Source organism: Scyliorhinus canicula, chromosome 12 (assembly GCF_902713615.1).
Source record: "Scyliorhinus canicula chromosome 12, sScyCan1.1, whole genome shotgun sequence".
Taxonomy (NCBI): domain Eukaryota; kingdom Metazoa; phylum Chordata; class Chondrichthyes; order Carcharhiniformes; family Scyliorhinidae; genus Scyliorhinus; species Scyliorhinus canicula.
In genome coordinates this window covers 121,499,636-121,515,729 of record NC_052157.1, presented here as the reverse complement: position 1 = coordinate 121,515,729, position 16,094 = coordinate 121,499,636, and the positions used below count along the sequence as shown (strand labels likewise).

Genomic DNA, 16,094 nt, shown 5'->3' with positions numbered 1-16,094 from the left:
AATCCTGACTCGGGTGATCCATGATGTGGCTAATTGGTGTGCTAACTAATGTGTTTAATCAGTGGTTTTGTGTTTACAATAACCCTTCCCTTGTGAGTGTTAATCTCCAACTGACTGTCCAAGAGGCAGAACAGAGGTAAAACAGTTCTCCACAGGAAGGAAAGGAATATTCTTTGGGTCAAGCATTCAAAAGGAGATCTGGCAACTAATATGTGGTGTGGAGAGTGGGATTTGAATCATAAATGTGAAGTGAAGAATACTTTTATTCGCCTCCGAACCCATCGATCCTGCAGAAGAGCAGTTTGTAGGTTTGTGATTGGTGGGAAGTATAAGACAAAATAGTATTTTTTTCATAAAACACAGCCTATGTTTAATATTGCACAACTCGATTGTTATGTGAGTCATTGTACACAGCATAACTATACTGAGTCTCCGAGCCACTAACAGGGTGGGGCAAGGAGAGGAAGGCGGTGATTGATGAGCTGCTGCTTTCGTTGTTCACCATCTATTACTGATTTTATAGGCGGAATGGAGAAATGCACAAGTGGGGGAAGGGAGCGTGTTAAATTCAACAACAAAATAATAGCTAATGTGCATCATTGAAGATGGTACCATTTTGGCTTTGTTGAATGCAAACCTCTGCCAGGCTTTCTGCAGCAGCATGCCTCCTCAGCAGGGTGCTCTGGTTGGTAATATTTAGCGCTGCTAAAATGACAGGGAACATATTTTGTAGTATTTCAAGTGTTCTTTCTAACCATACATTCTTGGCCTGATCCTTGTGAAAATAGCTTTATTTGGCATTTCTCACTGTCTTGAACTTATTGACGTTATGGGATGATTTTTTAAAAGGCTGATTAAGCCTGGCCTGTCTCTAACTATGCCTATGATCCACGCTTCCATTTTTTGGGGGTTGTCTGGATGTCTACCCCTCCCCATGCCTTTATCTCCATCCGTCTCAATCTCTCCCTCAAGTCAGGATCTGTCTTTACTTCTCATTTCTGAGGAGTCTCGGTCAGTCAAGATCTTCTTTGGTCCTTCCCCTCACCATCCACCTGGTATTGTCTTTTGCACTCCCGGCCCGCAGTCGATTTGTTTTTCCCTCCTCCTCAAACTCTTATTTCATTATGTGAAAACACCCAGTCCATGATAGTGGAATTACATTTAATGTCTGCCACTAGAGGGAAATAGCAAACTGTCAAAATAGTGATGGGCGGCACAGATAGGGCACTGCACTAATATTAGGTAGTGATTATTTAATGGATTGTGTCAGGCATCCAAATACGTTTTGATCCCAAGCCAAATTAGATTTTAGTGCTTGATACAGCTTTTGATCGTGCGCTATTCATTCTGCACTCTCTTGCTTTCTAATAACTGTACAGAAGAGTGTAAATTCAACGATACGTACTCACTATGAATTGAAATAGATTCCACTTTTAAACTCTTGTAGAAAGGTTTAGAATCTTCCAAAGAAAAATTTTCAAATATCTGTGATAAATTCAAATAGCTCCAAATGGATACAGATACTTTGCTTGCAGCCAGTGCCCTGTACAAGAACTGACTGCAGCTCTCTGCAGTGGGAGCTTCCTCTGATGCAGTACAGTTCACACAGCACTGAGTGATGCTCTGTAGGAGGAGCTACAACCTCATTTCACACCCTGTCTCTCTCTCGAGCAGTAGTACAGCAATGTGCACCTGCTGCAGGGAATGAGCTGATTGGACACAGTCTGGGAAATGCTCCCTTACATTATTCACTTTCTAGGCAGTGTGTGTTCATCATTTTCTATTTGATAGCAGAGAAGCAGCGATGAAGGGGTCTGTGCCGGGGCTGGATCCACCCTCTGTACTTCTGTCTAGGCTCCATGTACTGCAGGATCAGACTGGTCTTCACTGAACATGAGTCTGGCTGCTCACGTCAGCTGTTCCATGCTGAATTGCTTTGTGAGTCTCTGCTGTTTTTTTTTCCTTTCAGCTTTGAGGCCTGTGCAGCATGGGGTTGCTGGATAATTCTTGATATGCGATGTGTCAGGGGAACAGGGGAGGAAATCTAATTGAACCTATTGATGTTATTAGGAAGGAGAGGCCGACTGGTGACTAAGCATATTCTGTTGCATAGGGCCGAGCCAGCACTGCTTTCAGGTGCTCACGTTGACATGTTGGCTCCGCATTAATAAAGAATGTGTTTATTTCGACATTTCTATTATTCTGAAGATTGTTCTGTGTTTAATCAACTGATTAATTCTTGAATATTTAGTCTTGGCTATTTTTGCATTTTTCATTGTGGGTTAGGATTATATTCTGACTCTTGTATTTTCAGCATGATATTTATAAGATACCATATTGCTACTTTAAGAGGAATGCAAAGAAAGGCTGGTATTTGAGAATTATGAATATTTGAAATGTATTTACTGACCTTGATGGATGGTCAGCCATGCTGTTGTATCTAGAACCAATAATGAGAGTAGGGTGTCTCCAGATGCTGTTTCAAAGAAAACATTATGCCACTGCTTCTATCTGATGCTGTGGCATTTTGGGAAGAGACAGCTGTTGTGGCTTTATAGTGCAATCAGTTGAAGTAATTTTGCGAAAGCACCCAGCCCTCTATATTGGGTTCAGTCTCTGCCAGCCCAGTTCATGTAAGCGCAGTGAGCTTTTCATCTTTTTGGTATCTTTGTCTCCAGATACAGTAGGTTTGTAACAAAAGAGTGTTCGAGATTGAACCCTGTGGTGATGCCCTGCTGGAATTTTTCTTGTCAGAACTGAATGTCTGATCAATTGTGCCTCACAGATTGTTATCAATGGAAATTTGGATTGATGGGCTGTAAAGCATTGTGGGGATTGGCAGGTGATGGACAAAATTGCTGAAGAGGGGAGCAGAGTAAGATTTAGCTGTAGATAACAGGATATGCAAAACAGTAGATATTGGCTTCACCAGGCCCCATATTGATGAACCAAAGAACACAGGAGAGAGTTCAGTTTGATGGGCCGTAGAATATTCTAGAGATTAGCAGGAGAAAGTTTAGATTAATGGTCTACGGTCCACAGTACGAATTAACAGAAGAGGTTCTGGATTAATGAACTGTTGAACATAGTAGGGAATAATGATCTAAAAGGTCTAACATTAGTGGACTGAGATCTGGAATGATGTCCTGTGAAATAAGGAGCAGCAGGAGTGGATCTGGCATAGCAGTATTAAATGTCCATCAACTTGTTGAGAGAAAGAAAATGATTTAAAAGTGAATGGTAATGGTAAGTTTCAGAAGTTCATAAACTGCATGCATATGAAGTCGGAGCTGTACCTTTTATTGTGTAAATGCGAGTGCACGTCTCAATCAATCTGAGCATGAACTGGTCTCTCCCCCAAGTTTTAAAAAATTAATTCAAGGGATGTGGGTTTTGTTGTGTAGACCAGCATTTATTGTGCATCCCTAATCCCTGAGAAGGTGGTGGTGAGCTGCCTCCTTGAACCACTGCAGTCCATGTGGTGTAGGTACACCCCTGGTTGTTAGGAAGGGAGTTCCAGGTTTTGAACCTAGTGACAGTGAAGGAACAGCAATATATTTCAAAGTCAGGATGGTGAGTGATGAGGGGAACTTGCAGGTGGTGGTGTTCCTATTTGTCTGCCATCCTTGTCCTTCTAGATGCCAGTGGTCGTGGGTTTGGAAGGTGCTGTCCAAGGAGCTTTGGTGAATTCCTGCAGTGCATCTATGTAATTACAAGAACCTGAGGGGCCTTACTGCTGCCTGAAGCCAATGTTGTTCACCTGACGGAATATTCGTATTCTTATAGCAAGAAAAAAAACCTGCAGCTTATACGGAAGCTGCATTGTAGATTTCCACAGGCTATTTAATTACTACAGCAACCAAGTGAATATTGCAGCCTGCACACAGATTCCAACTGTAACCTCAAGGTCAGCCAAGTCTAGGAAATTGAATGCTGCATTATCCAGAAGGGACAGCACATTACATTTATCATCTGCCAGGTTATATCTTTTGAAAAGTTCACTACTTGGCACCTGCAGTAAACATTCCCAGTACATTGGAATTGTCTGCCTGATGCTTCAGCTACTAAAGTACACGTATGTTTTATTGTAGTCATCATCTGTTGAAGCTCTGCCAGGTCTTGGTGGTCTGGTGACACCTGGATTGCCTTGGTTGATGGTTTTTCCCAAGGTATTTTGCACAGCAACTTTAAGCACTTCCCCTTCTCCATACAGCTTACATTTAGGTTTGGTTTTGTACCCTGCCTACTTCAGAAACATTGCCCAAGCTTTCTCTGTAGCTTTATTTTCCATAATAACTCGATTCAAATAATTTTGCAGTAGAATATCCTGACTTCCAACAAATATTATCTCATGTCTTAGCTGGTGTGTCAAATGCTGACTCTAACCCTTTAGAACTGGGCAATCAGTAATATGTAATCATACAGATGTTAGAGGGCATCCAGTATCATATCTTTTGGGTGCCCATTCTCTAATACTGACCATTGAGATGTTGTCCTACTCCTTGTCCTAGGTGTCATTGCCTCATTGATGTAAAGAATATCCTGTTTTTCGTACAACTGGGTTTAAGCTTTCAAATTTGGATCTGGTCCTTTGGCAAGTCAACCAATCTCCCCACTGTGCCCTTTGTTGTTACATTGGAGCACTGGAGATCTATGATGTGACCTTGTCAAAAATATGGGGCTATGTAGTAGATATTCACTTGGGTGCAATGCCACTCGTCACCCCTATAAGCACAAACCTGGTATCCTACATGATCTGGAGTGCTACCGTTTACTGCTTAATATCAGTAAATGAGAAGTGCGGAGGATGTTTGTAATGTAGGATCCTTCCTACAAACACAGTTGTAACGTTACACGAGCATTTTCCTAACATTTTATGGAATACGGACTAGAAATAATTATCAAAATAAAATGAACTTGAATACACAGCATTCAGTTTTTTTAAGTAATTGTTTTCAGTCCAAAGATGTGCAGGTTAGGTGGACTGGCCATGCTAAATTGCCCTTGATGTCCAAAATGGGTTGGGTGGGGTTACTGGGTTATGGGGATAGGGTGGAGGTGTGGGTAGGGTGCCCTTTCCAAGAGCCGGTGCTGACCCGATGGGCTGCTTGGCCTCCTTCTGCACTGTAAATTCTATGATTCTGTCAAATCCTTATGAAGTCTTATTCCAGGTTCATAGCAAGGCAAACAATCTGATGCTGTTGGAAAAATACCAGGCTAAGTGCCCTTATTTTTCTGTTACAAGCTGCTCAAGTTCACATTCCCATTCTGTGTTTGTGAGATTGGGAAGGCAAAATGTTCTCTCGAATGCGTAAGAGGTGAAAATGCAAGTTTAGCCACTGTTCTATTAAAGTTAGTTTTGGAATGAACTATTTTCATGATTTAGATAAGTTAAAATGTCAAGTACTAACTGCTTTCATATCAAAGTTGACTTAATGCAAACATTAAAGCCAAGCATTCTACCCCTTTTTGATGAGGTGGGGTTCCTGATTGACACAAACCTGTTAGTTCAACAAACTGCATCTAACAATTATGCAAATATCCTGCAAAACTGACCTCTGATACCCCAATGTTGTGCGTTCAATTATAACAGCCTCTAACGTTGTCTTCTGGCAATCCTTTCCTGTATGTGTGAAACCGGCTGTTCACTTGTTGGAGAAAGAGGGTGATCTTTTAATTGGAGGATTCCATCTTCCATAGTGCAGACTTTCTTAAAATTGTACATTATGACAGCAGAAGTGCTTCATGGCAGTAGTCTCAGACATTCTCAGTTTCAGCCTAGGTCTCAGGAACTTAAACTGTTCCCTTGCTGATTAAATATTGGCATTAAAGTTAAAAAGTACTTTCTAAATTTAATTCTGTTTAAATCTGTTGATACAACTGAACGGCATTCTGCTGAATGCGGCATTGCTTAGATAGTGGCAATGTATTCTTTTAGTATGCTTGAATATTCAGTAGTTCATGTGTGTGCTGGAGTGACATAGTTTATTACATCCTCTATCCTCAAATAAACAGTACGTTCCTGTAGCCATTGTACTAATTCCTCTGGGGAAGTTATACCAGTGCTTCCAAAGGAAATCAGGTTAGATTGAGATTGATCAATATTATTCCAATTGAGGTGTCTGGAACTTAATCCTCAAGTGCACTGGTTTATAGTATGAAAATTAGGTAGGAATGCTGATGTTTATCATGCTTTGGAAGTTTGCCGTAGCCGCTGGTTCAGTACTGGAGATGGTTGGGGCTCAGAAGAAGCCATGGGAGCCGTTTATAACTCGGTGCAGCTGGGAGACCCGAGTTCAGAGAAACACAGGGAGATGTCAGTTTAGGGTAGCTAGCGGTCTGCGGAAGAGTTGGAAAGGTGTCGGTAGTGGTTAGAATGCTGCTTTGGGAATCCTGTGGAAAGCAGTCTCAGGAGAAATTGAACCATTAGGAGGTGAGCAGTTGTTAACGCACTGTGAGTCAGCATGGTTTTTGAGGGAATTCTGAGGCTAGATCTTTGAAAGTGAAGTGTTGCAATCCCTCATCAGGGAGACAGAGTTTTGACAATGTTATATGACTCCGTGGTCACTGACATTTGGGTGGGTTGTGAGAAACCTATGCAATCTGTCTTGGTCACATCTGCGCTTTAGTGTGCCGTATGTGTGTTTGACCACAGTTTGTTTGCAAACTCCAATTATCTTTACATTTATTCTAGATATTAGAGTATAAGATGGATATTGTAAATTGACTTTGTATTGGAAAGTTTTTTTTTGTTTGTTTAAAATCATGGGATCTTGTGGCTTTATTCTCAAAGTGGGTAACTGGGAGTTCAATTGACTTTAAACAAAAAGTCACTCACTGGTCCCTAACTGGATTATAACTGTGGATTCCTGTAATAGAAAGTTGTACTTCTGATTGGCATTAAGAAACAGATACTAAGTTCAATATACACATCCTGAGTTCTGATTAGAACTTGCATTCCCTCTATTATTCATTATGGCGTAGTACAGTGGCACAGTGGGCGGCACAATGGTTGGCACTGCTGCCGTGCAGTGTCAGGAATCTGGGTTCAATTCCTGCCTTGGGTGACTGTCTGTGTGGAGCTTGCACTTTCTCCCTGTGTCCCTCTGGGTGCTCTGGTTTCCTCCCACAGTTCAAAGATTTGCAGGTTAAGTGGATTGACCATGCTAAATTGTCCCTTAAGTGTCCAAAAATATGTAGATTAGGTGGAATTACGGAGATAGGGCGAGGGAGTGGGCCTAGGTAAGGTGCTCTTTCAGAGGGTTGGTGCAGACTCGATGGGCCAAATGACCACCTCCTGCACTCTCAGAACTCTTATGATTATTTAGTTGGCGTGATTCTGCTGTCGTGGCAATGCCTTTGGGTGTGAGGATGAACTGGATTGCTCATTTGTTGCAACACTAAAGCCAACCTTTATTTTTATGAAGTATTGTAATCTCCAGCGGAGGGAGGTTTATTTATTGGACCTTAGTCGAAATGGATTCGCTGAGCATCCTGAACCTCCATGGGGTCTGCTCCATGGGTTCACCATGGGTTATCTATTGTAGTTTCCTCAATTCTAAGTATGCCGTGCCTATTCTGAGCTTGATATCCACCTTATTGATCCATGTCTGTTTTTGTTGACAGGGTGAGGAGGGACCACCCAGTTTGGAGTACATCCAGGCCAAGGATCTATTCCCACGGAAAGAGCTGGTGAAGGAGGAGGAGGACTTGCAGGTACTGTCTGCAATGATATTGCTCACTGATGACTATTCCTCTCTTCCCAGAAGTGTGTCTTGCCATAGGGTGTGGCAAAACCTGCCTATTTCCCTGTCCCCATTTCATCCAAAGTTACATTCAGCATGCTAATGCTTTCCTTTACCCTCGCCTGATGATGACACACTGTGTCTAAGCATAGCATGACACCATGCTATGCATTGCATGCCCCTTTTAATATTACACACCATACATATAGCATCAGCACTATCACTGGTGTCTTGAATATATCTGTCCCACTGTAAGAAACATCATGTCAATACTACTTGTTACCATTCTTACCTTATTCTACTGTATCCCAGGTGACAGATTTATAATTTGTGCACTTCGCATATGTGCCATATATCTAGTGCTATTGGGTGTTTTACACTGTTCAAGTGTACCTATTGTGAGCACTAAAGCTAAATGTCACACTATCCTCGTGAACATGCTAACAAAAACCACCTGCCATTTTTGCTCAGCCTTTGTGTGGGTACAGAATTGCCAACATCTGGCACTTTTGAGTGGGAAGGCATTAGTGGCATTTGAATTTGAAGTGTAATGGATTTGTTCCCCGGCTTTTTGTTTCTAAATTCACTTCATTGCTTCTCTAGAACCTGTTATAATGTAACTGTAGCAGTCTAATCTGTTCACTCTTCTCTGAGAACTGATTATACATGAAACATGTTGTATTCGTGCTTCATGTTGTAATCAGAAAATAATCTATTTTAAATTGACAGCCGTGCAGGGGAAGGCAAGCTCTAAAGGAGATTGCTTCAGTTGAAGAAGCAGCACAGACGTGAAGGGCCAAATGGCTGCCTCCTGTGTTGTAATTTCAATAATATGGGTACTCTGTAGCAGCACAGAGCGGAACTGTGTTTGCTCTCCCTTTGTGATGTAACTGGATTCTCTTTTGTGGTGAATTAAAGGCACAGGCTAATATAGCACCGTGCCATTCAATATCTTTTTAACCAGAACTAGCACGTTTCTGCCAGGAGTACAGGTTGATGCATGTAGACCCAGATTCTGTTGTAAAATTATGGTGACTGAGCAACACACTTGTTAAAGTGCAAATTGGCTAGCACTATGTGGTGAGGAAGAGAAATCCCGAGAGAGTCAACATATGTTGCTGGCCTATTTGCACCGCAATGCATCTGTACTTTGAATGCTCATCAAACTTACCACAGAAAGTATAACCTATAAATTAACATGTAGATGACCTCTTAATAGGAAAAAAGAAATATGTGCAGCAATGGGCCATTTGGCCTGCTCTGCCATTCAACTAGATCTTCTACCGCAATGCCATTTTCCTGCACCGTTCCCACATCCCTTGATAGCTTTAATGTCTAGAAATCTATTAATCTAAGACCTGAATATATTCAATGACTGCGCCTCCACAGCCCTCTGGGGTAGAGAATCCCAAAGTATTGCCAGCCTCTTGAATGAAGAAATTCCTCCTCATCTCATTCCTACATAGCCTACCTCTTATTCTGAGACTGTGTCCCCTGGTTCTAGACACTCCCTCGTGCTTCAGCGAGACCACCTCTCATTTTTCTAAACTCTAAAGAACATAGGCCCAGTCTCCCCAGCCTCACCTCATGGGGTACCCCAGCTATCCTAGGGATCAGTCTGGTGAACCTCGTGGCAAATATTTATTTTCTTAGAAAGGTGACCAATATTGTTCGCAATAATCTCAGCAAGACATTGTACAATTGCAGCAGGACATCTTTACTCCTGTACTCAAATAAGCCCAACATACTATTTGCCTTCCTAGTTGCTTGCTGCACCTGCATGTTAGCTTTCAGTGACCCGTGAACAAGGACACCCAGGTTCCTTTGTTCATCACCTCCCAATATCTCACCATTTAAGAAATATTTGTTTTTTCTACATTATATTTCATAAGCCATGTATTTGACCACTCACCCAGCCTGTCTAAATCCCTGGAAGCCTCTTTGTATCTTCCTCATAATTCATATTCCACTTAGATTTATGTCATTATCAAACTTGGAAATATTAAATTTTGTTCCCACATCCAAATCATGAACTTAGTTTGTGAATAGCTCGGGCCCAAGATTCTTGCAGTATCCTCCTAGTCACACAGTCTGCCAACCTGTGCTATAATTTCAGTGATACGGGTTCTATTGTGTAATGAAGCACCAGTCTATATGTTTGTTTTCCCTTTATGGTACAGATGATTATCCTTGTGTAGTATAGGGTTGAACTTAGTTAAAGGTGTTCACTTACGTAGCACTACAATTATACCTCTCCTAAAAGACAAAACTCAACTCTTTCTGTTCAGAGAGGCATCAGGTTATGCGCAAAGACGGAGGGAACAATTTTGTGGCTAACTGTGATAAAAGCAGGGTAATTATGGATAGTGTTCTCTCATCAGTCTCTTGGCCTGAGCAACCGAACGCCAAGGAAATGGAATGTGCCATAAGCCACACAAATTGATGCCAGGGACCTAACACAGAATACGGCAGAATGCATATAAATTTCATTTCTGCCCTCCTGGACGGACTTTCATTTAGTCACCCTTCCATCCAAGCCCCTTCAGCCCTGCATCAACCATTCTCTCCAATGTTACATTTGGGGTTGAATTTGTTAGAGCCCTAAGGAACTTTAATGTATCAATAAAGTTTCCCTGAAACTCCCCACTCTGCCAGATATAAACAAACTCTGTACTGTAGCCTCTTCATTTAATTTCTATATAAGAATGCATTTCATTTATCTACTTTTGGATCTTGAAGCAGAGTGTGAATCTTTCATGGAACGACTACTTCAGTCATATGCAATGAGAGCTGTTCAACAAACACTGTGTCAAAGTGATGGTGCATTTAGCAGTGTGTTACGCTGACAGCTCTGTACATAAAGGTGTGTAAAGCAGAATTGTCTTGCTATTTCAGGAAGGAATGTAGTCTTAGTGAAAATTCCTCAGAGCAAGAAACAACAATGTAGAAAAATTGAAGTTTACAGCACGGACAGAGGTAAATTGGGCCATTGTGTCCTTGCTGACTCTCAGTGAGAGCAATTCCTCTAGGTCATGATTGGTGTTGATATAAATTATAGATGTATGTGAACAATGAAAAGCTGCACTAATAAATACGTCTTTGTAAGATGCACAGAACTGATGTGCTAAATACATATGGTTTTGAAGATGTTGAAGGGCTATGTTAAATGGAATAACTTGTTTCTCCTACTTAATCAGCTCTATTTAGGCTCCCCATGGGGAATAGCCAATTGGATTTGATGCCAGAGGATGATTGGTTCCTGTGGAACTATATCTGGACATGAATTTGAGAGAGATTTGGAACCATGAGGATTGGGGCGGGTAAGTTGTGGAGCATGAGAAGGCTGCAGAGATCACGTTTTAATCTCTGACATACAATGCTGAACTGGTTGTGTCAGGACCACTACTAATTATCAAGTGTGTATTGAACACCGGTTTTGAACACTGGGGACGGGATTCTCACAACGGGAATCTAAGTGCCGATGGCGGAGTAAAAACCGGAGTGTTTGACTCCGGCGTCGGCGCCCGTTCCCAGATCCCTATACTCCCCCCTCGGTGGGGCTAGTAGGGGCGTTGCGCGGTTTCTGGGGGCGGGGCCTCGGCGTGGCGTCAGAGACCCGGCGCCATGTAAAAGACGTGGCGCCTTGGGTCCTGCGCATGCGCAGTTGGGCCGGCGACAACTAGCGCATGCGCGGTTACCCAGCGCCCCGGCGATTCTCCCACGCGGGGGGGGGGGGGGAAGAATACCGCCCGGGGTGTCTTCATGTTCTTTCTTGTAACTATATGTTGTGTGCCACACACCCTATGGCAGAAGTTTGGACAGTTAATGCTGTATTTATATTGAATAATCATCTCCTGAAATTGCTTTCTTTCTACAGAACTGTAGCTTCTATTACGGTAAAAACCTTTCATGCACATTGCAAAGTGATTCCAAATGTAGCTGGCTCCTGATTCAAATCCAACGTGTACTGTCTTGACTCACTGTTTGTGATTTAGCAGTACCGTTTCCAGTGACCAGAGGAAATCTGTCTGGGAGGGCAGGAGTGAAATGACCGTGCATTCTGCCATTATTCTTTATCACTTCTCTGACATCCATTTGTTTGAGCTGGATGGATTTGCAGGTCTCTTTCCTCACTCTAGCCAAGAGACTGACCAGACAGTGATATCTATAACTAACCCACTCTTATTACAATTGGCTATCAAGCTGTTCTCTCACCTTTGGTGACATTTACACCTGGGTAGGTGGTGGCATAGTGGTATTGTCGCTGGACTAGTAATCCAGAGAACAAGAATAATAATCTGGAGACCCTTGTTAGAATCCACACGGCAGGTGATGGAATTTAAACTCAAATATTTGGAATTAAAGTCTAAAGATAACCATGAAACCATTGTTTTTTTTAACCAACAATTTTATTGAGGTATTTTTCGGCATTGTAAACAGTTACAGACAACAACAAAAAGAAGGCAAAAATGTGCAAACATCAACGTAGATTCAATACTTCAATCGAACCATACTGCACAAGCCCGCTCCTCTCCCATCAACACTACCCGCCTATTTATCCCTCCTACTCTACTCTAATCACCCCCCCCCCCCCCCCCCCCCCCCCCCCCGCTGACGCTCACTCTCCCGCGAAGAAGTTGATGAATGGTTGCCACCTTCGGGCGAACCCCTGTACAGATCCCCTCAAGGCAAACTTAATTTTTTCCATACCCAGAAAACTCGACAGCGGGAGTGCATCCCATCTCCGAAACTCCCTCTTCATTTGTTCCACCACCCTGGTCAAATTTAACTTGTGCAGCCTGCCCCAGTCTCGCGCCACCTGTATCCCCAAGTACCGGAAACTTTCCTCAACCAGCCTAAATGGCAGCTCCTTCAGTCTGTTCTCTTGGCCCCTTGCCTGCACCACAAACATCTCACTCTTGGCCATATTTAATTTGTACCCTGAAAACCGGCCGAACTTCCTCAGTGTTTCCTGTATACTTTCCATCCCAGCCAGTGGGTCCGACACGTACAGGAGCAGGTCGTCCTCATAGAGAGAGACCCTATGTTCCACCTCACCCCTGGTCATTCCCTTCCATCCCATTGCGGCTCTCAACGCAATCGCCAACGGCTCTATGGCCAGCGCAAACAGCAACGGGGAGAGTGGTCATCCCTGTCTGGTCCCGCGATGTAGTCTGAAATAATCTGACACTACTCTGTTCGTCCTAACGCTGGCTTTTGGAGCCTGGTACAGTAGTCTAACCCAATTCACCAGTCCCTCCCCGAACCCAAACCGTCCGAGCACCTCCCACAGATAGCCCCACTCCACTCGATTGAAGGCCTTCTCAGCGTCCATCGCCACCACTACCTCCATCTCCTTGCCCGTCGGGGGCATCATGATCACATTGAGTAATCTTCTCAAGTTGGCTGACAGCTGCCTGCCTTTCACAAACCCAGTTTGGTTGTCCCCAGTCACCTCCGGTACGCAGTCCTCAATTCTAATCGGCAGGCCCTTTGCCAGGAGCTTGGCACCTACGTTGATCAGGGAGATTGGCCTGTATGACCCGCAAGATTCCGGGTCCTTGCCCCACTTCAATATCAGCGAGATGGTGGCTTGCGACATCGGCGGCGGCAGGGTCCCTCTGTCCCTTGCCTCATTAAAAACCCTCGCCAAGATCGGCCCCACTAACTCCGAGAACTTCTTGTAAAACTCTACTGGGTATCCATCTGGCCCCGGGGCTTTCCCCAACTGCATGGCCTTCAGGCCCCCCAATACCTTCTCCACTCATCGGGGCCCCCAGCCCATCCACTAGCCCCCCGCCTACTTTTGGGAATGTTAGCCCGTCCAGGAACCTTTTCATCTCCTCCGGCTCTTCTGGGGGCTCCGAAGTATACAGCTTACTATAGAAGTCTCGGAATACCTTATTCAATCCTGCCGGGTCCTCCACTCTGCTCCCCTCCCCAGTAATCACTCTACTTATTTCCCTGGCTGCCTCCCTCTTCCTGAGTTGATGCGCTAGCAATCTGCTGGCCTTCTCCCCATGCTCATACACCACTCCCCTCGCCGTCCTAAGTTGTTCCACGGCCCTACTCATGGATAACGCCCCCAGTTCCGCCTGTGGTCTCCGCCTCTCCCTGAGTAGGTCCTCCCCCGGGGACTCCGCGTGCTCCTCGTCTATCCAATACATTTCCCTAACCAATCTGTCCATTTCTGCTCTGTCCGCCTTGGCTCTGTGGGCCCCAATTGAGATCAGCTCCCCCCTCACTACTGCCTTCAGCGCCTCCCACAGGGTCGCCACTGAAACCTCCCCCGTATTGTTCACCTGCAAGTAGTTCTGCATACACTTCTGAAGTCTCTCACATATCCCCTCCTCCAACAACAGTCCTACGTCTAGAGGGGCTAAATCGCTGGCTTTGAAAGCAGACCAAGCAGGCCAGCAGCACGGTTCGATTCCCGTAACAGCCTCCCCGAACATGCGCCGGAATGTGGCGACTAGGGGCTTTTCACAGTAATTTCATTTGAAGCCTACTCATGACAATAAGCGATTTTCATTTTTCATTTTCATTTCTAGCCTCCATTGTGGGCGTTGGTAATCCCCCCCCCCCCCCCCCCCCCCCCCCCCGACCTGCAGGTCCACCCAGCGTGGGGCATGGTCTGAGATAGTGATTGCTGAATATTCCGTATTCTTTACCTCCCCTACCCAGTCCCTGCTCAGGATAAAAAAATCTATCCTAGAGTATGCTTTATGAACATGTGAGTAAAACGAGTAGTTCCTTCCTGTCGGCTGTCTGGCTCTCCATGGGTCCATTGGCCCCATTTGCTCCATAAACCCTTTCAGCTCCCTTGCCATTGCTGGGAGTCTACCCGTTCTGGGACACGACCGGTACAGGCCCGGGTCAAGGACCGTATTAAAGTGTCTCCCCCCCCCCCTCATTATCAACCTACGAGAGTCCAGGTCTGGGATCTTCCCCAGCACTCTTTTGATAAGGTCCACGTCGTCCCAGTTCGGAGCATATATGTTCGCCAGCACCACTCTTCTCCCCTCCAGTATGCCCCTTCCCATCAGGTATCTGCCCCCCCCTGTCTGCGGCTATGCCCTCCGCCTCAAATTGAACCCGCTTATTGATCATAATTGTCACCCCCCTGGACTTGCAGTTCAAGTCCGAGTGGAAGACCTGGCTGATCCAGCCCTTCCTTAGCCTAGCCTAGTCTGGTCAGACACTTTCAGATGTGTCTCCTGCAACATAATTACGTCCGCCTTCAGAGCCCGCAGTGCGCGAACACACGTGCCCTTTTAACTGGCCCATTTAGTCCCCTGATATTCCAGGTGATCAGCCTGGTTGGGGGGGAGGGGGGGGCACAACCCCAAACCCCCCACACACACACACGCCGGTCAGCCATAGCCTTTCTCGGGCCTGCCCGTGCGCCGCGCCACTCTTGGCCGCCTCCACCCTTGACCTCCTTTCCATTGCCTACTTCAGATCCCTCCCACGTCAGCAGAATAACACCCACCCCCCCTTAGCAACATCCCCAGGTCGCCCCACCCCTGCCATTCATTGGCTGTATTCTCCCCCCTCACCTGACTCCCTTGACTAGCCAATCTGCTAGCCCGGTGATTCAGCATCCGGCATGCAGTCTCGGGGTTATTGGCAGTCTTGGGGTTCTGTGGACGGATATCGAGGGCAATAGACGGGTATGTGGGGTTTAATGGAAATGGGTCAATTTTGCCCTTGGTTCTGTGGAAGGCCCTGAAAGCATTGATTAGAAGGGAGATAATTTTGCACAAGGTGCATATGGATAGGAAGGCAAGGGAGGAATGCTAAAATTTGGTCGATGATATCTTGGACATAGACCGCAGGTACTGGAATGACCCACCCCCAGAGTGCCTGGCAAGCAGGAAGAAACTGCAGGTGCTTTTGACTACCGACAAGGCGGTGCACCAGTTGGGGGAGGGGTGGGGCAGGGGAATGAGGGGAGAGGGTGCCGTGTCGACCGCGTGTGCGATTGGCGGCGATTCGAGAGCTGTGTCGGACCCGATTGCGGGTCTGACGTCCATTTTCCACCCCTGTGTCAAGTGCGATTGCGATGCGGAGGCTTGGAGAGTCCTGGCCCATGTCTTAAGTCATTGGGGATTTTGCTAAAGGCCAGCAATAGTTGTCTAACATGCGGCGATTACTAAATATGGTGCTTTCCCCATCTGAGTGGGTGGGTGGATCCCGAGGTAATCATCGTGTTAGATGCTGAGAAGGCATTTGATAGGGCAGAATGGCGTATTTTTTTGCATTCTTGGAGAAGTTTGGGTTGGGGCCCATGTTTGTATCTTGGGGTACGACTGTTGTACAAGGCCCTAACAGCTCGTGTCCGTACCA

At 45.2% G+C, this 16,094-nt stretch overlaps 1 protein-coding gene across 4 annotated transcripts in view; it reads left to right on the top strand.

The window, feature by feature from the left end:
* Nucleotides 1-16,094, top strand: part of mtmr4 (myotubularin related protein 4) — a 198,281-nt gene that overhangs the window by 97,581 nt on the left and 84,606 nt on the right. For 2 of the 4 annotated variants that reach the window (XM_038813963.1, XM_038813959.1), the window contains exons 1-2: nt 1,680-1,938; nt 7,627-7,716. In XM_038813963.1, coding sequence (XP_038669891.1) covers nt 1,894-1,938; nt 7,627-7,716 — 135 coding nt within the window. In that variant the 5' untranslated portion in view covers nt 1,680-1,893. Of the gene's footprint in view, nt 1-1,679; nt 1,939-7,626; nt 7,717-16,094 lie in introns of those variants that run through there. The other 2 variants (XM_038813960.1, XM_038813962.1) reach the window with 1 other exon arrangement.